The 25,320-nt window shown below is 27.3% G+C and overlaps 1 protein-coding gene across 1 annotated transcript; it reads left to right on the forward strand.

Annotated features, from left to right (window-relative positions):
- The first annotated feature begins 10,520 nt into the window (after nucleotides 1-10,520).
- On the forward strand, nucleotides 10,521-24,349 carry Pla2g7 (phospholipase A2, group VII). The gene is made up of 9 exons (NM_001162959.1): nucleotides 10,521-10,679; nucleotides 15,220-15,323; nucleotides 18,078-18,195; nucleotides 21,521-21,686; nucleotides 22,007-22,139; nucleotides 22,232-22,345; nucleotides 22,582-22,673; nucleotides 23,299-23,612; nucleotides 23,687-24,349. Exons 1-9 carry the CDS (start codon nucleotides 10,634-10,636, stop codon nucleotides 23,806-23,808), a joined length of 1,209 nt encoding a protein of 402 aa, NP_001156431.1. The 5' UTR covers nucleotides 10,521-10,633; the 3' UTR covers nucleotides 23,809-24,349.
- Nucleotides 24,350-25,320: the final 971 nt, after the last annotated feature.

The following is a 25,320-nucleotide window of genomic DNA, read 5'->3' on the forward strand; positions in this document are numbered from 1 at the left end:
TTTATTTTTAATTGTCATTTGAAGTTCATATTTGGGAATAATTACATATTAAAAAACTTAGAATAACTATTTTTGTTATTTTTTTGTGATAATATAATATTATTCGTGGGTACTTGAAACTTCTAAAGTATTCTAACGCGTTATAAGTACCTAATGGATATTGTGATATGATTAATTTGGAATTTATTATAGATGGTACCTATTATTGGTCAATTTTTTTTTTAATACCATAGATAATTATATATAATATATCTTATATCGTCTCCGCTCAGAATCGTTTTTCTTATACAGTGATCTGTGATATTATATCATTGAATTCAAATTTAATACTATCCATTATACAGTGACCCACTTTTAACCTACTGTACAGCAGAGCGACTTCCACTTACCCACCTTTTTTATTTCTTTATTCACTTGCCTCATGCATAATATTATATATTAAATATTTAACACGATGATTTGATTTTGCACTGTCCTCGGAAACTGGAGCAATTGAGATGTTTTAATGAATTATAAAATTTACACTTAATATCCTACTTGATATTACAATATGTGCTTTATAACAATGAGAAAATATGATAATGTTTTAATTTATACAATATAATACAATACAATACTAATGAATAATGATATAATACAGTACATAGGCCTGCGCACGGGGCGAGTCGGTATTAACGACCAGAATCTTTTTGGGGCATAGTAAAATGTTTGTCTATACCTACTTATTATAAATTAAAATAATATGTTTGAAAATTTTATTTGTACTGAAAGTGAAATAATATAACAACTATTTGTGTGTACCTCTACATTAATTTTATTCATCTAACAAAAACATTGTGTACACAATATGTACTATGATTAAATGCATTAATAAGTTGGTTACAATTTATAAATAGTATACATATACATGGTGTTTATTTAATATTAAGATAAACTGAGTGCGGACGACCGTAGATGCATTGCTCCACGGAAAAACCTATACTTTTATAATTATTCGCTTTCAAATAGAAGACTGTAAACAGATTGACCTCTCATTTCTCAATAATCTATTCACTATTCAGTATGTTCAGTTGTTAACTGTTTACTGTTGTCACTCAGTCACTACACACTGGTCTGTTAGTGTTTACTGTTTAATAATATTTATATTAAAGTTCGGTGAATTAATATGATGAGACATTATTATAATTAATTTTATTCTTGCCAATATCGGTCGTATTTATATCGTTTTAATTTTAACATTAAAAATATATGTCTAGAAATTAGCACATATTATATGTTGTGTGCACATTCAACTTGATTATATTTTTACATATAAATATTACAATTTTTATATTTTTACATTACACAAAATTTACATTTTACAATAAGAATGTATGTTAATGTGTAAAAAAAAAAAAATAGGGGCACTAATTCTACCAGGCTCGACCGGAAATTGAAGTCTGTGCACGCCTATGATACAGTGATAAATCTTAATAACCTATGCAATAAGTTTATGATTTTAGTTTAATATAGGTCACTGCAAAATCTTTTTAGTTGATAGATAGGATTTAAAGGAGGTGTAATTTATGACATTTGTGATGTTAAATGTTAAGTAAAAATATATGTTGAATAATAACTTTAGAAATGAAATTAGCAATACATATGTTTTCTTTAATTTTTAAATTGAAAAATGTAGGAACGTCGAAAATAAATCGTGGACAACTTGAAAATTTGAGATGAGTCCACGGACCACCAGTTGGGAACCACTGGATTATACCAAACATTCAATTGCAAAACTCTCTTTGTTTGATAATTGATTGTATGTATAATGCACAATAGTTATTTTTACTTCATAAAAAATCAATAAAACAAACATTTAATATATTATTTACCAGCATTTAAATATTTATAAGTTGAGATATATTTATATATAATATATGATAATAATTTAGGAACTACCCATATGTATGTAAATACTATATGCACCTATATTTTCTGTATAATTATATTTGACGTAGGTCGTAGGATCATCGATCGTCTATTAGGTATATTATAGCTGTACGATACAATATTTGCTTTAGTAATTATTGTAATTTATACACTCTAACTTTGAAGATTAAATTACCTACTTTAATAGACAAGGTGGCAAGGTCAATAATGCGAATGTCGAAGAATATATTAGAAAAATTATAAATAAATAATGAAGATTAAACAATCTTTAAATAATATGTATAATTAACTAGCGTTAAACTCTTAGAACAGTATAAGATCTTATTTTAAATAATAACAGTTCTACATAGAAAATTATTTACGAGAATCTGTGATTCAAAAAGTATAACCAATAAATTCCTCGTTTCGTTCAGAATCGAAATAATAATAATTGATATAATTATAATACAAAAATAAAAAGATAGGTAAGTGGATATCGCTCTGCTGTACATTAAGGGCGTTGCATGCGGCGATTTGCTGTCTTTGTCTAACACACATGCAACATAAGAATAACGACCCTTAGGCCTGACAAAAATTAAGGTACTTCTAGTTATTCAATTTAAAAAATGTAAAGATTTTTGAATTAGTATACAAGTTTACTTTGCATCGGTCGAAGTACTTTTTCAATTGTGACAATATTTTGATGAGAATTTTAAATATATAATTTTAATGTAAATTTTAAATTTTAAATTTTTTATAATTTTATTTTATAAATTGTATTAAAAAATATTAAAAAAATGCATCAACAGATGCAGAGTAAACTTGTATACCCATTCAAACATCTTTACATTTTTTAAATCAAACAACTAGAAGTATTATTTAGAAGTATAATTTATAATAAGTATAGACAAACATTTTACTATGCCCCTAAAAAGATTCTAGTCGATAATACCGACTCGCCCCGTGAGCGGGCCTATGTACTGTATTATATCATTATTCATTAATATTGTATTGTATTATATTGTATATATTAAAACATTATCATATTCTCTCATTGTTATAAATTACATATTGTAATGTCAAATAGGATATTAAGTGTAAATTTTATAATTCATTAAAACGTCTCAATTGCTCCAGTTTTCGAGGACAGTGCAAAATCAAATCATCGTGTTAAATATTTAATATATAATATTATGCATGAGGCAAGTGAATAAAGAAATAAAAAAGGTGGGTAAGTGGAAGTCGCTCTGCTGTACAGTAGGTTAAAAGTGGGTCACTGTATAATGGATAGTATTAAATTTGAATTCAATGATATAATATCACAGATCATAATATAAGAAAAACGATATCACAATATCCATTAGTTACTTATAACGCGTTATACATCAACAACAAACCGTGATAGTGTGATAGTACCATAGATATATAATATTATACTTTAGAAGTTTCAAGTACCCACCAATAATATTATACAATCATAACAAAATAATTAAAATAATTATTCAAGGTTTTTTAATATGTAATTTCGTCTAAATTTTAAATTAAAATGACTATAAAAATAAACTGTGATTATGTATTTTTTAGATGTTTTGGTAACGGAATCAACTACTTACGTGGAATCTTGTTTTAAATTTTCAAGCCTTAAATATAAAAGTTGAACATTTTATACATTTTTAACTACAAAATAATTATTCAATTTTAAATTTGATAAATTTTTTCAAAATTCGATCTTTAAATGCTTATAAAAAAAAATTGTGTATGTATTTTTAATATTTTTCAACTGCTATTGTAAGAATATATCAGGAGCCTTGTATTAAATTTTTACATTTTTTGGCCCAACAGATAAAACTTTATTGATATTTATAGAAAAAAAAACTAAAAAAATTGAAAACTTACTATGTTCGTAAACAGCTAAAAAAGAGTCAAATTATTTTCAAAATTTTATCGTATATATAAATTTCTAATATAAACATTCAGTGAAATTTTCAAGTATCTACAGTCATTCCTTTTTTTTATTACAACAAAATAAAAAAATCGTTACATGAGAAATCGAGTGAATATCAAATGTTGTAAAAATATAAATTTCAAACGCTCATAAACATTTAATTTGATTTCCTTGTGGACATTTTTTTTTTAAAAAAAGTAGACGAACTTATGAGGAATCTTATATTACATTTTTAAATCTTAGATTTAAAAAAAAAAAAATTATGAATTACTAACTCAAAATAATTTGCAAATTTTCGTCATTATTGCGTATTTTGTCAATATTTGAACTTTAGATGCTTATAAAAAAAAAATATGTGTGTATGGATTTTTAACTTATTTCATCTGCCTTTGAAACAATGTAATAGGAGCCTTCTATTAATTTTCAAGATTTTTTAACCAACAAATAACATTTTATTGATATTTATAGAAAAAAAAACTAAAAATATGGAAACTGAAAATGTCCGTAAAGAGCTCAAAATAAGTCAAAATATTTGGAAAATGTTATGGTGTACAGAAAATGCTAATATAAACATTTATTCAAAATTTTGTTTTAGAGTTGCACCAAAAACTAAAATCGATTTTCTCGAAAACAGATTTTGCGTAAAAATTTCCGTTTTTCCTTAATTTTTCTTTTGTTTTTCACGTCGCTTTTGAAATCTACTGTGAAATTTTTACTTTTGACCCCCCAAAGTACCAACTAGATTCACTTTCCTATCAAAAAAGATACTGTTGAAGAAAATCGAAGTACTTTTACTGTTTTAAAAGGTGATGACAGACACAAAAAAAAAAAAAGTAAAAAAAAAAAAAAAAAAACACACATCATTGTACAATCAATACATTCATCGTTCGGTATGGTATCGATATAATAAAAGGTAGTTTTAAAGTATCATCTTTATTAATAGTGCTGAAAGACACAGGTCACAAGTGTGTTACCCTGGCACCCAAAGTCAACATTTTGACTTGAAAAGTAAAAACTGTTTGGTATTATGTAATCTATTATGTAACAATTTGTAACCTCAAAAAAAAATTTTGCAACCAAACCGGTGCCCCGGAAAACCGCGTCCCATATATTATAGTAAGCTGAAAGCATAATTAATATATACGAACTGTATTAATATTATATTATTTATTGATTAATATATACTTAATATGTATTATGTCTTAGTCAATGCTATGATTTATTAATATAATATACAATAGATCGCTATCATATTAAGATAGTATCATAAGGATCAATTGTATAAGCCTCTTAAGAGGTGTTACAAATGTGTGATTTCCTCCTCATGCGAATATACATTGTCAACTGTTTATAAATTATTAATATTACTTATTGTAAATACTGTATAGATTGTAATTTTTCAAATAAAGCCAACTATTTTCAAAAAAAAAAAAAAACGTTTAAGCCTACACGTAAAGGTATATCTTACTAATAAGTGAATTTTTCCGTGCTAATATGTTATGTACAAGTTATTAGTTCTACAACAACAGTTATAAGTACAACACAATTGGTGTAGTTTAGTTACCACTTAATTGATATTTATTTAGTTATTATTATTGCACCAACTACCTAAGTGTTCTAACTCCTAATATAAGTAAAGGAACGGGAATAGGTACGAGGTACCTACCTAACTAATTAAACAATAATTATGATAAATTAATAATTTAATTCTAAATTAATTTAGAATATAATCTCCACACAATTATTAATATTTTGTACCTCGGTACCTCACAGTGAACATTTCTTACTGGACTAAGTGTATTGTACTTGTACACAACTTTTGTGTTAGCGAAAGATCTTTTGTGATGAGTCCTACAATATAACATTGCAATGGTGCAATTAAGTACTACCTATATTATTATTATTATTAAAATTTGATTATCTTATATTTGATCAACAGGGTGTTATCATTTTCCACTATACCTAATTATTATTGCTTCCTACATTGGCGACTACAGAGAAATGGTTGGAGAGAGGGGCAAGTCACAATAACAATCATTTACAAATAAACATTTCTATCGCAAATCTTAAAATTCCTGTTATTTGAGTACCTCCCCGGGTTGGACCTCTAATTTACCCTTTTTAAATTAGACTATCTTCATCCCGGAGGTCTAATCCATCTCTGTACCAAATGTCATCGCAACCGGACACGTACACGGACACACAGACAAACATTAGTTTTTATATATGTAGATAACTAGGTACCTATATCATCAGTACATATCATATAATATTTTTTTACACATTTATTAAAAACAATTTGTTAATATATTGCATTAACTGTTTATTTCTTGCAATGTAGAGAAGTTAATTTTATTTTTTAAGGAAGTCATATTTTATACTCAGGACAGCTAAATCACATTCAGAGCTCAACTTTGGATGTATAATTTCGGACTCAACTACAGTTCTAAACGGGAGGCGGGGATGAACTGAGATTATTAACCCTACGCTTATTCATAGAAATGTTATCATTCATAGGGTTTGTATTATACATCATTTTTGAACGAGTATTAAAACTACTATCGGCATAAGCTTGCGTACTGCACACAGATGCAGCAAATTATGTTTCACGGTACCTAAAAAATTATTTTAAATTCATAAGTAAGCCAGTAAGTTGTTGTTTAAAAGACTTACATACCATATTTATGTATACTAAACTTTAATGTGGGGCGTATTAAATTTAAATAAATGATAAAACCATACCTAATAAAGGATTTGTATGGGTACAATATTTAAGATATTTTAACTAATTATACCACGATTTTCCGGGGCACCGTTGTGATTACACATTTTTACATAATAGTTTTTAAGCCAACATTTTAATTATTTAATGTTTTGGGTGCTGGGGTAACGTTACCCTGGCACCCGGAACTTGGAACGCGGTTTTCCGGGGCACTGGTTTGGTTACAACATTTTTTTTTTGTGGTTACAAATTGCTACATAATACTATAGTACTATAGTAGATTACATAATACCAAACAGTTTTCAAGTCGAAATTTTGACCTTGGGGTGCCAGAGTAACACACCTAAACCTAGGAGCTAGATACTAATACTACCCCCCCCCCCTAAATATATTAGTTGTTAAGCTGCACCAACAATTGTATACTCGCTCCGCCTCTCGATTCGAGATATTATAAATTTATAACCGAAAATATTAGGATCATGCTGAAAATGGTATTATGGTATGGTATATTGCTATTATTAACAATAATAATTATAATAGGTCAGGATAAGAATATAAGAATAGGTCACACACACCTCACCCAATATTTCCTCATCACCAAAGAACCTGCTCCAGTATGTGACACATCTCAATCGACCACATTGTCACTAGATGCCCAAAATACGCTGAAGCTCGGAAAATTTTCAAAAACTCAACATCTCTCTGACCTGCTCTCAGTGAAGAGAACACTGAAACAATTTATACATTTTTCCATTACATACATTTAAACCACAAATTGTAAATATCTGTAAATACTTTATTTCTGTTCACATTTGTTACAGTTGTAAGCTAATAACCTTAAGATGTTGAAGCCTTTATCTTAAATAAATAAAAAAAACAAACAATATAAATATTGGTGGTCCTAACTAATAAGTAGATATATAAAGAACGCAATCTCTATCTCCGTGTGTAGGTATATATTAATCGTTATTGATCATTAAACACGACGAATGACGTAGGTATATATAGATGGGAGAAATGAGGTTGGTTATTATACGTATAAATACTATATAAGTACATTGTATTCGTGTTAAAATGTGACCTCGCGAATCGTTTTATTGGACATCGCCGTTTACTCGTGCAGTAATGTTCAAACATATATAATAGGTATCTAAATTGTAATAAAGTTAGCCAAGATGTAACGTGATAAGTATAAGTGGTTCACGGAAGGAAAAACAATCTTACAACTTCATAATAATTATCGAAAAACTATTATTATAGATAATCGCATTATTATATAAGAATATTATACACATATTATAGATGCCACATGAAACGTTTTGCATTTTTTTTTAAAATTACCTAAGTGTTTTTGGTGCACAAAAAAATCATATACTTCGTGTTAGGCCAATGGCTAATTAGTTGCATAGTATATTATACATTCTAATGCTGTGGCGTAAATAAATCGCGTTATTACGTACTTTATATAACGTTTGTTGTTTGTATTATGTTTATAATTATGGCGTTGTCAACTGCAGTGTAAGTTATTCTCAGACCTTAGTATTAGCATATCCGGTATTCTATATTAATTTTATTTGCGACTTTTCGTACAATACCAGTGTTTAGATTAGGTTGTTACGTATAGATGTTAAAATTTTTTTTTCACATCATACATTAGTTCTTATTATAGACACTCACAAGTTACAAAACTGCTACGTAATACAGTTTTAATTCACTTAGTTTTAACGTATAATTGTCTTGATATTAATGAACGTCATATACAATTATTATTATACAGTTAGGTACTAACTCATTTAATCTCTAGCCGTGATACATAAATATTAATGATAACAACGAACTAACTTAAATGTATTTCATTAAACACTTTCGTTTTCCCTATAATATTGTTAGATATAGTTGAATTAATATCATATTTTACAGATCTCAGTCCTTAGATAATATAAAACTGAAGATGTAACAAATAACTTAGCATAATAGACAAAAAAAGAAAATAGTTCATTGCACGGAAGCTGGTAGCACACATTATAACTTATAAGTATTAACTATTATTGCAATAAAAACATAACTAACCTACCTACTTAAGTGTTCCGAGTCAAAAAGTGTTAATAGTATTTCTTTGCATCTGACATTAAAAGTAATCATCACTGTAGGTCAAATTTATACGAGAGCATAGTACCTAAGTTTTCTTGACTCAAAGTAAGAATATAATGAACAAAGCATAAGGACTAGATGGACTCGTCTCGATAGGCTCAATTTTAGGTAAGGTAGTTGGTAGTAATTAAATATATTACTTAATAGTTTTTAAAAGTATTCGAAAAAACAATTATGTGTTGTGTTTCGTGCACCGTTTACTATATAGCCATATAGGTAGTTTATAATGTATATAGTATATTTTCAAACTTTAAGTGCTCAATAAATACATTAAAATATAAAATGTTGAGTAAACTATGAATTTATAAAATATATATTAAAATTAAGATGTCATTAACGTTAATGGAAAAAATATTTTGAAAATTGTGAGATTTGATATTTACTGACTAATTGGGGAATTATATGATATTAACCTTCAATTTGGTTAGTAACATGGTTACCATCAATTACTTATTTTATGTCACAGTTCCACTCTCAGAATTTATGGTGATGATATTAATAATTGTTACTTCCCACAATCATACAATATATTCCTCTCTCTAACTCACGCATTCATTATGCGTCTGAGCAAATTGTTTGTGTCTTTGAAGCAAACATAATATATTACTATATTAGTTACCTATAGGTTATAATATTTATGGTGAGAAATGTATGTCTTATATACCCACCCGAACCTGGCCACCCGCTCGCCCCCCATTATATACGTGAAGCAATTGCTTCAAATAGCCCTCCATCCCACCACCAATAAATTCCCTACTTACATACATACAACATTGAACATTCAATAGTATATAAGTATATATAAATAATAATTTAAAATTATATTAAAATTATAATTTTACTGGGTCGTTTATCCTACGAATTTTTTCCTTACTTTTTATAACATAGATTTTATAAAATCTTAATGTAAATTTTTTATACAGTATTATCATGGACATATTATTGACTACATAAATATATAAAATATAAATCACCCGATTTTATAAATCTAAGGGATAATAAATTAGATATCCAAATATGGCAGCTGAGTTGTAGTCTTGTTCACACAGAGCCTCCTCTGCTGTTGGTTTTATACAGAGGGGAAAAAAAGATAACCAAATATGTTTTTGAGCAAATTTTAAGATAAAAAAATTTCAATACTAATCATATAATTTGAACTTTAAACATTTGAAGTAAATATACTAATACATTATCTGCATCATAAAATCAAATACACATTTCCTTGTTATTATTTCAAACATATTACACTAGTACCTAAGTCATATTCAGAAACATTTAAATAATATGTATTAGATTACCTTGTTGAAAATAAATACCTACCTACGTATAATTATTGACCTTCGCGGACTTTGAGTTACAAATCATAATACAAATTACTTTTTATCAAAAGCTATTTTTTTTTTTCATCAATTTATGATACACTTTTTAACTATATCTGTAATAAGTACATTAGTCAATATGAGTAACAAATTGATTTTATTATTATTATTATTATCAAAAATCAGGTGCAGGTCGCATAAAGTTTTTATCAACTTTATTTGCATAGTAAATTACTTATATTTTGTATTGTAATTTATCATAAAAATGTAAAACTTTAAGAACATTTAAGCATTAATAAATCGTTATTATTTTTTAAAAAAACCATCTTTTTACTGTAGTGTACGTAGTAGGTACTTTCATATACATATATATATATACCATTATACCTCCAATATTCTAACTAACCGCGATACACGTCCCCACTAAAATTGCACATTGGATTATATGGTTTGTGAAACGTGTAGGAAAACCGCTCAGTCGCCGATTTCGTTAACGTTCAACGTATACCTACGTGCAAGTACGCGCTAATCCTACAGTGGTTTAAAAATAAATCGTCGTGTTTAAAGCCACGTGAATAATAGTTAGCGATGGACGAGGAACAATCGAAAAAGCTTCACATCCCTTATCCTACAGGTACGAATTTTTTACCACAATTTATGTTTTGCTTATGATAAGGTGATAACCAACTATTGATAAATTATTTCATCGATATATTGCCAATAAATAGGATAATATTATTATTAAGCCACCTACAGTCACCTATTATGTTCGTTTAAAATAGACAATTAAGTTATGACAAAAATGGTCACTGTGGGTACATAATATCGTTATAAGTCTTAATGTGCACTTACAGAATAATAGACCATAATAATATTTTGTCACGAAATCGTAATCAAACAATCGTTCAAATTTTTGATGGTCACAATTTTAGACTTTTATGGTTAATCCATATAAACTATACTAATGTACATTTTTTAATAAAACAATACGTAGGTGACGAGATATCAAAATGTAAAATCAATTAATTGGATAAAAACTAATGAGTTGGTTTTATTTTTATTTTTTTAATAACACCATCTGACATGCAAAATATCATAGTTTTAGATAAATTACATTTTTAAATATTTATTCAATGTAGGTATATAATATCTGCCATTTTTACCCTAACATCATTTCATAACGTATAAAGTATTAAGTATTGAAATCAAAAAACATTCAATACAAAATGAAATGTCATTGATAGTTCTTCGTAATTCTGCAAACAATTGTATTATAATATAATAATACAATACTTCAGTTCATAAAATCATTATGTCATTATTATGATAACTTAAAAATAGAAATCACAATCATCTCCATGGTTCTCTGTATGTTGAATATTGTTTGTAAAATTATATTATTTTTTTTTTGGGGGGGGGGGGAGGCGAGAGGGTGATGTATGTGAATAAGTATATGACATATGTATTATACCTTGGCTACAATTGTTATTAAAACTTTATATAACTTTCTCCTAAAAAAATATATATTTTTATTTTAAGCAACCATAATATTTTCTTTTTAAAATAATACATTAATATATCACGAATTTTTCAAAAATTGTATAAGAACTTTTAAATTTGTATACAACTATAAATTATAACTCAAACTTTTAACGTTGAGTCGGAATTAACTAATTTATTTAATTAACTTTGTATATCTATTAATTATCTATTTAATTAACAAATTTCCCAATCAACAGTCATCAAGTAAATTATTTTTTTTTCCCAATATTGTAATATTTAGTAATTTGTTTTGATTTTACTGAGAAATATTATATCTATTTGTTAATACAATTAATAAATCTATGGGTATATAAAAGACAAAAAATGTTTGTACCTACCTATGTCCTTTGTGCATTCATTAACCGTTCATCCGATTGCGATGAAATTTGGTACAGAGATAGATTAGATCTTGAGAAAGAAAATAGGCTTTGTCACAAGAGCTCTAACTCAGGGTGGTTTTTAAACAGAGATTTTGAGCTTTAAGATGGAAATTTTTGTTTGTAAATGGTTGATTTTAGTTTTAATAATTATTATTATGATAATATACTGTTCGCATAATCACAAGTAAATCTCACAGACAAGTCGGTCGGGATGACTATAAATTAAAATATAATAAAATTTACATTTTACACTTAAAAAGAAATGGCTTCCACAGCGCGTTACACCCAAAAAGAGTTGAACAATCACAAAACCTGGCAATAGCAAAACATTTCCGTGTCAGCTAGTAATATTATATAGGTACCTTTATTAAATATATTATTTATTGATTTTTCCGAGAAAAAAAGGGAACCCTCAAAATAAAGTTAAAGAGAAGTACTGATTGTGAAGGCGTGGTAGGTTGGAAAAATTATATTACCTCCTGGTTCAAAATTAATAAATGTGCCCTGGAAATATGTAGTACCAAAGCTCACTAGCTTAATAAATAAAAATCCAACACATTATACCTACGTAATACTATTATACCAATAGATATTATGGAAAGAAAATAATTATCCGGTACTCATCCAAACAACTATAAAAATTACACTACCATATAAGTTATAAACTCATCAAATACATGATTCAACAATATTTCTTCTTACATTTTTAACTTAAGTACTTAATTGTCATAGGTACGCATAACAATTATACCTTGTTTTGGTTTATTCATCAAACTTCCCCCCTCGCTCGCTGGTATATTTTAAACACCTAATATCCTAATACTTACAAGAGTCATAAAAATACTTCCACTATTTTAATTATTTCAAATTGGAATTTTTTATTTATTCTAAAAATGACCTCGAATACCTCACTAAATTCAATATTAATACGATTTAAATTTTAGTTTAATTTTATGGTGATGTAAACTCGAACTAAAATTCCAGAGTTTTTATTTCCGTGTACATATTTTCCGCACTGTTGAACATATGTCAAACGTAAACACAATCACAATGAGTAGGTATTTAATATTATATAATGCGTTATGCAATCTATACTTACATATTATTTTATATTCAAAATATTATTTTTACACTAGACCAAAAAAAATGGAATTGTTTGTTATATACAATATTATATAGGTATATATTCAATTAGTATATTGTTATATCTATCTATACGCATGAAGTAAGCTATAGTTGTGGTCGAACGTTTGGAATTATGTTACCACAAATCTCTCATAATTTGTACAAATTAAAATTTGGGTTTAAAAAATGGGAATTTCCCCGTGACCCAGCATAATATTTACGAACAAGCAAGTAAAATACTGAGTATTACAATTCAGCCCAATGAACGAAAATATCAAACCCATCGGCCATCAGTAATAATGGTGTACGGGCTGTGTTTACTTTTTTATTAGCAACGTACATCTTATAATAATAATTACAATGGGCCTACAACGTTGTCTACCTATTATAAGCGTGTTAATTTCGAACATTTAATAGCTTTCAAATTATCCACGCACTGGTAACTTCTTAAATATATTCTTATTTACAAAAAAAATAGCATACTGATCGCGTTTCTTACCTTAGGTAACCAAGGTCAATAGCAAATAAACACGATACGATATCTGGTTTGGCGAGTTTTTACTCTTCCGTAAACCATTATCGTTTATTTGCATGAAAAAAAAATTACGCATCTTACAAGACAACCCATAATCTATATATTCTAAATATACATTTTTAATTACATTAATACTACTTTATATTACTTCCCGAAAAAAATCTATTAAATTGCATAACATGTGTCAAAATTATATTCAGAAAAAGATTCATGCGGCTTAGTTTTTATTAATTGAATTAGTTTTTAATACTTTTTTGTCAGTTAGATGCTTTGAATTTTTAAAAGTAAGAAATTTACCCGCATACTATAATTCTTTGGGTTTAAGAATAATTTTTGTAAGGAAGATTCTATAAGTGGTAAATTATATTTTTTAAATATACCTAGTATAAATGGTTGTTGTTTTAATCTGTTTGGATACATTTTCTTTGTGAATAATTGAAACTACAATACCACTGGTAACCAAATATTTTAGTTTCCGATGTTTGTTTGATTTGTTGAGGTATTAATTGATAAAGCAAACTCAAAAATTTGTTCATTCTTTGTTTAAGATATCAAGAGCTATATTCTACACCATCAACGTTTAGTTATGACAATTTTTTAACGATATGAGATAATGCATTAAGATAATCAAATTATATTTATATTTTTGGGTATTTAAAATATTTTCAATATTTTTGTTACCTATCTATATTTATATTATCACAGCAAAACTTTTAAGATTTTGGAAAAATGCAAAATTATCAAAAATTTAATTATTCGACTTTATATTTATTATTATTTCTAATGACAATATTATGATCCTGATTTGAATTTGAATTATTGGCTATTCGCGTATAGTTATATAATATTATGCATAATATCATGTAAAGTGTAAACATTAGCCATTATAATATCTAAATATAGTTATTAGTTATTAAGACTAATAATAGGAATTGTATAAAATGTTAACATTTATATCACTACTTATAATAATATTTTTAATATTTGAGCTTAATTGTAGGTAGCTTTCTAAATTAGTTATAAGTATTGTTCAACATTATGATTAGGAGACTGATAAATTCCTATGACAGTAAATTTTATAAATGAATTGTCTTATAACTAATAGTACCTGGTTCAATTGAATTACAATAAATGTAAATGTTATTTTTTTTTTTGACAAATATACTCTATCGTAGAACGTAGTTACTCTATCGCATTTATTAAAAGTTCAAATTGAACTTCGACAAACAAAACCATTCATGGTGTTATTAAAACATTAATATGCCATGTTTCAGTTAAAATGATAACATAAAAGACTCTTTAACAGACCTTAAATAAATAACTATTTCATCAAAATTTACTCTTATAGGTACTACTTAAATTTAATGAAAAACAGATAGCTATGAAGGGTTTAGTTTAAATGTAAAAACTGTTGCACAATCGACTTCTTTCTATAATAGTTATTATCAAAAGTAATATAAATTTAATTAATTTTTCTAAAACATTATTTTTTTTTTTTTTTTTGGTGGAGGGAATTATTTATAAATGATAAATACTAAAACAGCTTTAGTTGTTATATTTTATTAACTTTGACATAACTTACGATGTTCTAGGTCCATACGCAACAGGATGTATGGAATTAATGACAGAATATTCCGAAGAAGGATGTTTTGCGAGAGTATTCTACCCAACTAACATTCCATCTGATCAATTGGATGTAAGTATGAAATTATAACTTTTTATAAATACCATATTACCATAATATACAATGTGTTCCGGGGGGAAGTGACCGGCCGACGTCATATGAAAGTACTTTTACCAAAAAAGATGAAAAAAAAACATTTCAAAGTGGGTGTCTAATTTTTTTATTTTCTAGTTATGGAGAAATTTCTATTTTTTTTAACACAACCTAACCTGCCAAACGGAAATTTATTTTTATTAAATTGAAAAAAGTAAACATATTTTATCAACAATTAATATTTTTTAAAGTAAATTGAGTATTACTTCAAATAATTTAGTATTTACTACGGGTTACTTTTTAAATGTTTACTTTTTTCAATTTAATAAAAATAATTTACTTATTTTTGTTTTAATTGCGTATGTTGGTTGATAAGACAATTAAAAAGCTTTAAAAAAAAATTACGTTCATATCTTGAAAAGTTTTCAAGATACAATACAAAATATTGGGTTATGTTTAAAAAAGGTAAATTTCCTATAATTTAAAAAATAAAAATTTAAGCCCCCTCTTTAAAGGGTATTTTTTCATCATTTTTTGTATACTTTCATATGACGTCAGCCGGTCACTTCCCCCGGAACATATTGTACAAAGCACATTTTACTTATACAAAATAAACATTAAAACTACTGTACAATAGTGACACCGTTAGGTATTTACGAAATGCAACAATATTTTCTATTCACTCTTATTTCAAAATATAAATAACAGAGTCCAGACCAAAATATTGACATACCTATGAAGGTTATTGTTTAATCATATTAAATAGTTTATAATAATAGTAAAAAACAGTGTCAAAGCTCAAAGGTATCTCGGCCATATTTGGATATAGGCACTATAAACAGTATTAACTATAAAATTAATAATATGCCAGACAATGGAGATAGTATACAGACTGAGACCTCATTCCTAATTTCGTAAAGTTAATTATCAAACCTATATTATTATAGGCTGGATCGGACTTTGTGTTTTGTTGGCTGCTGAGTTCCGAATGCTTAGGCAAATTATCAAATTATCAATTTGATAAACGAGATAAAAATTCGCTTGAATCGTTTTTATTTTGAAACATATTATAATATGTTGTAAACAACTATTATTTGGTATCAAAGATATGTACCTATATAACCTAATCATGGATATCAAACTAACCAATATTTTTAATTTTTTTTTTATATTACAAACGTATTCAATTGAACTATTCGACTGCTAAACATAGTTATTATTATAGTTTTTAATTAATAGGTACACCATATATTTAAATTTATCAACTTTACGTTATCATTTATTTTAACGAGATTATTTTTTTATTGTTATGAAAATATAAAATAATCATTTTTAGACGAATTAAATACCACCAACTTGACCTACTAACACACTTTTAATTCAAATTAAAATGTCTATTTTTGTAATTGTTAAACCCTCAATTGTCGACGTTTCAATACGTCTTATAATTCAGATTTAAAGGTCCGAGTATCAAAGGTTTTGCATTTAAATTGTTGTGACTTTATTACAGTGTTTGGAAAGAACGCGTTCTATTTTATGTGAACGAGCCACGAACGCGTTCAATCGAGGGACATTTGAATTTTGAACGCGTTCAATTATTACGCGAACGACTTTTTCGTTCATTTAATGTTCATTTGATAAAAAAGAAAAGTGATAGTAAATAGTAATAAATATTAAATATTATTATCAATGATATCCCATACGGCCAAATATTGAAATATGAAATAACTAATACGATTGTATTATTCATTTATCATTATATTATTAATTAATATACATTATGTCATTATACGTGAACGATACTATTTTAGTGAACGCTCCAAATATTGCGTTATTATTATATAGGAGTAAAGCTTATATCCTATAGGCTATAGGTGGATGTACCTAAGTCTTAAAAGTACGTGACAAAATAATCTTATTTAATTGTTTCTCTATCAGTTACACAACGAATAAAAATTAATTACGTTCCGCGCGACCAAATCTGTGGTCTGTGGGCTCTAGACTAATGCGAAAAATAATATTTATTGACCTATTATCAAACTAAGCAATTAAAATATTATAATATACGCATAAGGGAACTATTGTTTGTTTGGTTTTCTTATTTAAAACAATATTAAAAACATTTCAAAATATGTTGTTTATTTTTTATTGTATATGCCACTATGTGAATAAGTTAAAAGAACAACAAAGTTTACTTACATTAGTTTTATAACTAAAACAATCATGTTAAGAGAACGTAATGCGTAGTACCCACATATTGTGTTGTCTCCTTCTTACAAACGTAGAACATAGCGAATTTGCATAGAATCCATTTTTTGTCTTTCTTTGCAATATAATATTTAGGAAACTACTTTCGTCATTTTTTTTTTTTAATTTCTTAATTTGAATGCAATATACAAACATTAATTTTATCATATTACATACCTCTTTATAAATTGCTTTATAATTACAATTTATATGAAAACCGATGAGCAGAGAACACAGATAATAGGTATTCTTGCCTTCAAATTTGATAATTAATCAATTCACGTTAAGACTAAAAATAAAATACAGCAAAATATGTAGTCTTCCGAACGTACCTAAACTTTGCTGAGTTGTGTAATAGGAAGACGGAATCAATCAACACACAAGGTTACGACATCCCATCTTAACTAAAATTAAAAATAATATATTTTCAACTTTAACATTAATTGCATTAATCAAAATTTAGTTAATTAATATTATTAATTACAGAAATACTCGGATAAATGGGTTCCGTGGATGCCAAATGAAATGTATTTGAAAGCATTTGCCAATTCTCTTCGTTTACCTTATTTCATATTCAAATATTTTCCACCAATCATCGGCCAAGGTAATGATTACATTTCAATTTCCTTAAAATATATAATTGTACTAATGAGTGATGACAGTAGAATTCACTAATGTCAAAGTTTAATTCATTATAATAACTGTATAGCAATATCAAATTGCACGTACCTGCCTTTAAATTTTTTTAATCTTTAATAATTATTTTTTTACAATTTATTCTGTGTGCACAATAAGTAAACTACTTCCAAAATATAAAAAAATGTATTATAGTATAGTAGGTATAAGAAGTTGGGTGAACCATGTATTATATATATTTATCGTATAATATATACGTATCTATTATACTGTTATTAATTATATAGATATTACAATGTGCTCTATAATATCATATAATATAGAATACAAGAGAGACCGATGTAGATAATATGCGTGATTATGTGAAATCCAAAAACTATTAATAAGTAGCCTGTATAGATTACTATTTAAAGATGTAGTGCCTCTCATGTATTTATGCACCTATACCTACTGTACAAGAGCTAATGGTATACTCAAAAATTTCTCCACTTATTTGTTTCATACTTACGAGTTACAAATTACAATCGAATATCCTTTTAATTATATACCTATGCGTTACGCCGTTATTACCTACGCGTATAATATATTTGTCAAGGTATCTAAGTATCATCGCGTAATACACGCGTATGTTACAATATATAACGACTATGGACTAATGATAGGTGTAATACGCAATATTCTCAAAATCATTATTTAATATAGTCGACGTATTTAGAAGGAGTCTGAAGCTATCATCCCGGGCGGCATTTTTTTTTTATATGTTATGGCCATACTATTACCCAACTCCGCACAAATTGGTTGTCTCAACTCCACTCCAATTGGTTCATTTTTAAAACATTGATGAATGATGTACATTCTTCAATATTAAGTATTTTTAACTGTTTTATGTTCGTTTACATATTGTGAAAGTGATTGATATATACCTACCATATTTTCGTACTTATATCTAATTGAGCCCATCGAGGTCCTCCTGTAATTTTATAAATCTCCTAAACATCCTGACAGCGTGCTCATAACATTATCTCTTAATGGATTTTTCAAATGTACCTATATGATAATATTATATAATATTGGTGTATTTCTATTTCATCGCTAGATTTTTTGTGTATGGGTGTAGGGTCAATAAAACTATTCTTAAAACTGTTAAAACCCGCAGTCCTTAATATGATCAAGTGAGTGGTTTTGTATAAAAAAGGCAAAATCATTGCTATAAACTCAGGACAGATGGTTCTACAGGTGCTTAAAAAATATTTAAAAACTAGACACATGGTGCCACGGTGGGTGTACGCTCCTATTTCACCACCCAGTTTTCCGGGAGTAAGTGTTGGGTTGGCCTTAGGTAGCCTATGACCTGCTTTGAAAAATGATCTAATATGTATGAACAACCTCTTGTAAATCAAGTCAGTAGATTTGGAGATTAGCATGAACAAATGTAAGTGACTCTCTTATATATAGAGAGAGAAAGAGATAATCTATTATTTATGCCACAATGCCACATATGATCCTAGTTTATTTTAATATTGGTAGAGTAAAAGCTGAAGTCCTGGGAATAATATGAGTAGCTGCTGAGCATTTTACCATGACGCGCCACCGTCGACAAACGGGTATAACTTGTGCAAATCGGCAAATGGGCAATGGCTAACAGTTTTGTGGGGTTGAAAATGATGATGTTCGCAAACATACGTAATTCGTATTTCGTACCTCTTGGATTTCATCGCACTGCATATACACACACCACGCTATATTAAGACGTATTCGCAGATAACTATACAAGAATGGTTTTATGAAAATTTAACGGCAAGATGAAAGCGGAGAAAAGGCTGGAAAAATGGCAAAAAGTTGTTGACTGAAGACGGAAAATTTTACGATTACACGCTATTGTGAATGTACCATGAACAACGTGGACCGTGGTCGAAAGGCCAGAATGTATACCGTAGCTTAAACATTCACTATCCAAAGGTAACCACGATATATTCCGTTGGTAACTGCCAACTAGGTAAGTCTAAAGAAAACATAGGACGACGACCGTTTTCTCCGCATCCAGTGAGTCTGATCCTCAATTTTTCAAAGCATTCTGATTAAACCGACATCTATTGTCAACGTTTGTGAGAGCGAAAAGTGGTATAGTTATATAATAGCACAATTTCAGAGATTGTGACATTCCAACAAAACAAGTCTTATATGTACGTATATTTGAGAAGATTTTAACTTCTGGTTCAACGAAACGCGTGACCAAGGATTACGAGTCTATGGGTAATGTTCTAGTGCGTCAAGGTAAGATGCACATCAGTCACCTATATAGATATTATTAAAAGGCTTCTCATACTATAACGCCTATAATACCCATATTAATAATTTATTTTAATTGCACAAGTATAATGTATAGTTTTGTAGACAATAGGCCTAATATATAAAATTGCAGGTGCCATCCTCGCAGTAAGAAATATGGATTTAACAATATTAATGAGGAAATGTACAACTTTTTTTTAATTGTGATTACAAATAATTGTGTAACAATTGCTGGTGTGGTTTTTAAGCTAAATTTCAAACATATGTCGCCAGTTAAAATTCATCGCACCGCTCAGAATTTTATTTATCAATAACTAGGTACAATACCAATATAAAGTCAAAAGAGTTCTCTCTCCTCTTACAATCGAAAAAAACATTATTAGGAATTAGTATTGACTATTGAATATAAATACTGATATGTCTAATAGGTACCTCAGGTTTTATAGTCTTAGTATATATTATAGGCTTTAGCCTTTAACCCATTCCCATATATAGGTAGGTGGTACTGTGGTAGTAATGCAACACCTGTGAGTATTTTTAATTTTCTGTGAATTAAAATCGTAATGAAATAATCTAAATTTTAATTTCTTTTATAGTAAATTGATGAAGATCTTATCATCACTCATCAATGACTTTTTAATAAACTATTTATAATATTAATATTTGTATACACATTTATATCATAGACCATAGTACATTTAGGTAATAACACTAATAACTAATAATATTACGTAAACAGTTATGGAACTAGGATTTTTAGGATTATTTATGATAAATTGTGTTTATTTTTCATTTTTGAATTTGTTTTTTCTAATTATTCATATAACATTATAACACGAATAAAATACAATCAATTTGTATTGTTAAAAACTGAATTATAAGGATGGAGGGGAAGTGGCAAAACAAAATTATCACTATGATATGAAAATAGTAAATACTGAATGTTAGAGTTGGCTATGTCAAAAAATTATATTAAAATAATATTATTAATTTTGGCGTTACAGCACCATATTACATACCAACCATTAGTGATGCACCGCTATCGGATAAAGAACAATCGTATCCCTTTGTTATATTTTCACACGGTTATGCAGCAACGAGATTTGTTTGCTCAGAATTTTGTAATACTTTAGCGTCGCACGGATTTATAGTCGCTGCCATTGAACACAGGTTAGTTATAAAAATTATAGTAACGCATTGTAAAGACTCTGAAACTCATGAATCATTGGAAATATAAAAAAAGTTAGTAAATATCCAATTGGAACACCTAATAGCCCTTTCAAATGTCATTGACACATTTTTTTCAAGTAAGATTCCTACGGTTTTTGTGGTTTAAGCGATTCATTTAACATTAAGTAAACACTATTTTATAAAGTAAATTTTTGTGTTTTTAAAAAAAAGTCGAGTGTACCTATCTTTTTATATATTTTTCTAATCATCTTGTTTTAACACATTTTGTTTAACACCGTGATATTTTATCTTGAGTTTAGAGACAAATCATCGCCTCTTACGTATTACTATGATTCTCCTGAAAGCGCAGAGCAGGACAAACCCACGTGGGTCAAATACCGACATTTCCATAAAACATACAACACGGATAATTATCTCCTAAAAAATAGCCAAGTAATGTCATATTATAAATTATCGTACATTAAAAAATTCTAAAGACATTTTCTATAATATGTAAAACACAAACCGTCGGTATGTTAATTTAGTTGAAAGTTCGGCATAGAGAATGCACCAAACTTCTGAACACATTTTTAGACCTCAATGCAGGTGGTTCCGTGAAGAACGTACTCAAGTCATCGTTTGATCTGAATCAATTCAATGTAAGTACCTACTAATTACTTGATTATGAGTTGGGCATAGCTGCTAGTGTATATAATATTAGTATTTTATAGATGTTGTAGATATGCAGTAGATATGCCTATTTAGTATTTATAGGTACAGAATTATGAATAATTTACAAACACAAATTTATTCTCCTAAATCATTGTTTTTACATTCGAAATGCGTATTATTATATTTTATTGTGTAATAATTATTGTAATTTGTGTTTAATTAGGGCAAGATTAACGTTAACAAAATAATAACATCTGGATTTTCGTTTGGTGGAGCAACCGCAATGTATAATGCATGTTATGACAGTCGTTATCAGTAAGTGTATTTCTACGTAGTATACTAGTAGTTAGTACCTACCTAAGTAATGAGTAATTGTTTAGGTAAAAATTACCACACAAAAAATTTCATTTATTTATCTATACTATTATTATTATTATTATAGTTATAATTTTTATCTTAAACTATTTAATCTAGGATTTAATCTCATGCATTTTACGGGGATTTACAAAATATATTCTAAATCCAAAAATATGAGCTTAGTAAGTAGGTACACCTACAATATAAAAAAAGAAAAAAAACATTTCTGATAGGTATAGCCCGTTATAGCTGGTAAGTTAGTTTTCAATAGCTTTTACTTTTCTACAAAATTATGCTATTAACTAAACCAGCACAAACAAATAATGAAATACAAATATTTTTAAAATTGTCTTACGTCTTGAAAATATAATGATCAATATATAAGCAATAAACAATTTAAAGTCATATTACATATTATTAGGTACCTAATAATTAAATTATAATTTATTTACAATTTTTTTTAAATATAACTCAAAATAAGGTAATTAGGTACTTATAATGCGCCTATATTTTACTTAATTGCGTATACTAATTGTTTTTTTAGTGTTAAAAATATAAATACAAATTACTTGTTTCTATACAGTGTTGCTATAATTATCGACGGTTGGATGTTTCCGTTAAAATCAGAGCCATTTTTGAACATTCAACAACCAATTTTGTTCATCAACACACACACCTTCCACATTGCAGTCAATCTAAGATTGATTCGCCAGTATTTCTGTTCCAAAGGTATTCGGAAACTATACACAATAAAAAATACCACTCACGAAAGTCCGACGGATACACCCTTCATACATGGCTACTGGTTAGACTTGCAGATGCTGAAGAAGTTGGATGCAAAAACGGCATTAAATCTACAGAGTAGTCTAGTAGTTCAATTTTTACGAGACACAATTGGTGCGTGTATCCATGCGCAAATATTAAAAAATAATTATTTTTTAGTATACTTAGCCTATTTTTGTTTTTTACAGGTTGTCCGACAAATTCTGACAGTGCACAAATATTCATAAAGGAACATTCTGACGACTTAGTAGAAGACGTAATTCTTTATCAAAAAAGAATAATACGAAAAATTGGAATTTATCCTTGGTGAACAATGAACATTGCAAGCTTATAGAATAAACAAATGGAATAAATAGAATAAAAATTAACAAATTAAAATAAAAATCACATATTTTTAACCAATTTCCTAAGTATGATAAATAAGATATTACCTACCTAATTGTGTACGATTGAATATGAATTAGATCTCAAGGTCATACCTATTTAAATAAAATACTATTAAAGTTAAAATTATTCGAAAACATTACTATTGGATCTTTATACTGTGAATATTAGTTACTATTCTCGGTCTAGCGAAAGAGCACTCCGATTCAACGTATCCTCGTTCGACACCAATCCAACGATACCTATTACCTATCTTTAAGTTTCCTTGATATTTTAATCATTCATAATTATTATAATTTCGATTTATTCTCAATTACGTCAATAACTTGTTATTATAAGATTATTAAGGATAACTTTAAATCTATATTTCCTTATATTTAGCTTATGTATTAGATTTTTATCTTATACAATATTGTTTTATAGTGTGATCACGATGTATATAAAAATATAATGTAAATATTTCAATGCGTTGTGTTAATTTTTAACTAAATTTCCTTGTTTTTGTAGTCGTGCATAATATTATTATAGGTGTTGTTTTATGTTCAACGACGTCAACAAGTTATGAAATCTAATAAAATAGAAACCTAATTTTAACGATATTATATCTTGTTCAAAAACAAGCTCACTAACGAGGATTTATGTTATTATTGGAATACCTTTTTAATAAATAATAAGTATATTTTAATTTACCAAAATAACCTGTAAGCTGTGGAAAATAATATTTAGAACATATTTTATAATTTTTATTCAGAAGTTAATTGATATTTTATAAGTTATACATTAATATATTATAATAGTATAAAGACCGATTTAAAGAAAAGTCCATGATAAAATGTCAAGTTTTGTCTTTTGTAATATTTTAATGATTTAATAAAACACCATCAACAGTCATAAATCATAATAATAGGTACAAATAAATAATTTATAATATGTTTGTCAAACATATCATTAAATATTTATTTATTTAGCATATCATGTATATCATTATTATTCTCTCGTTTAATTGTACACTTTTTGATGAGCATATTGTTGTGTGAACTCCTATTTCGCACAAATAAAAATAATCATACTTGAATAAATAATGAAAAAGTAGAATAAAAGAAAAAGTTTAAAACGAAGATAAAAAGCAATACTTAGCATAGGCATAATTTGGGGGGTCTAGAGGGGTTACTAAAAGATATAATTATACTATTCTTTAATCATTTTATATATGAGGAACATAACAATTTTAACTAGAAATTATTATTTGTATGGTAATTTTTTTATTTATTTAGAAATATAATTCAAGATAAATTGGTTTTTCTTTTTTGATCAAATAAAGTACAAAATTCATGATATCTTTTGAATAATAATACATGATTTATTATGTTATAACATTTGCTCACTGTATTATTATTATAATTACAAAACTAACTGTGAAATCTACATATTTTCATTA

This window comes from Acyrthosiphon pisum, chromosome A2 (genome assembly GCF_005508785.2).
Source record: "Acyrthosiphon pisum isolate AL4f chromosome A2, pea_aphid_22Mar2018_4r6ur, whole genome shotgun sequence".
Lineage (NCBI taxonomy): Eukaryota > Metazoa > Arthropoda > Insecta > Hemiptera > Aphididae > Acyrthosiphon > Acyrthosiphon pisum.

Coding starts and splice junctions, on each gene's coding strand:
- Pla2g7 (NM_001162959.1), top strand. CDS start 10,634: ATGGACGAGGAACAATCGAAAAAGCTTCACATCCCTTATCCTACAG. Junction 18,196..21,520: donor TCCACCAATCATCGGCCAAG/GTAATGATTACA, acceptor TTGGCGTTACAG/CACCATATTACATACCAACC. Junction 22,674..23,298: donor TGTTATGACAGTCGTTATCA/GTAAGTGTATTT, acceptor GTTTCTATACAG/TGTTGCTATAATTATCGACG.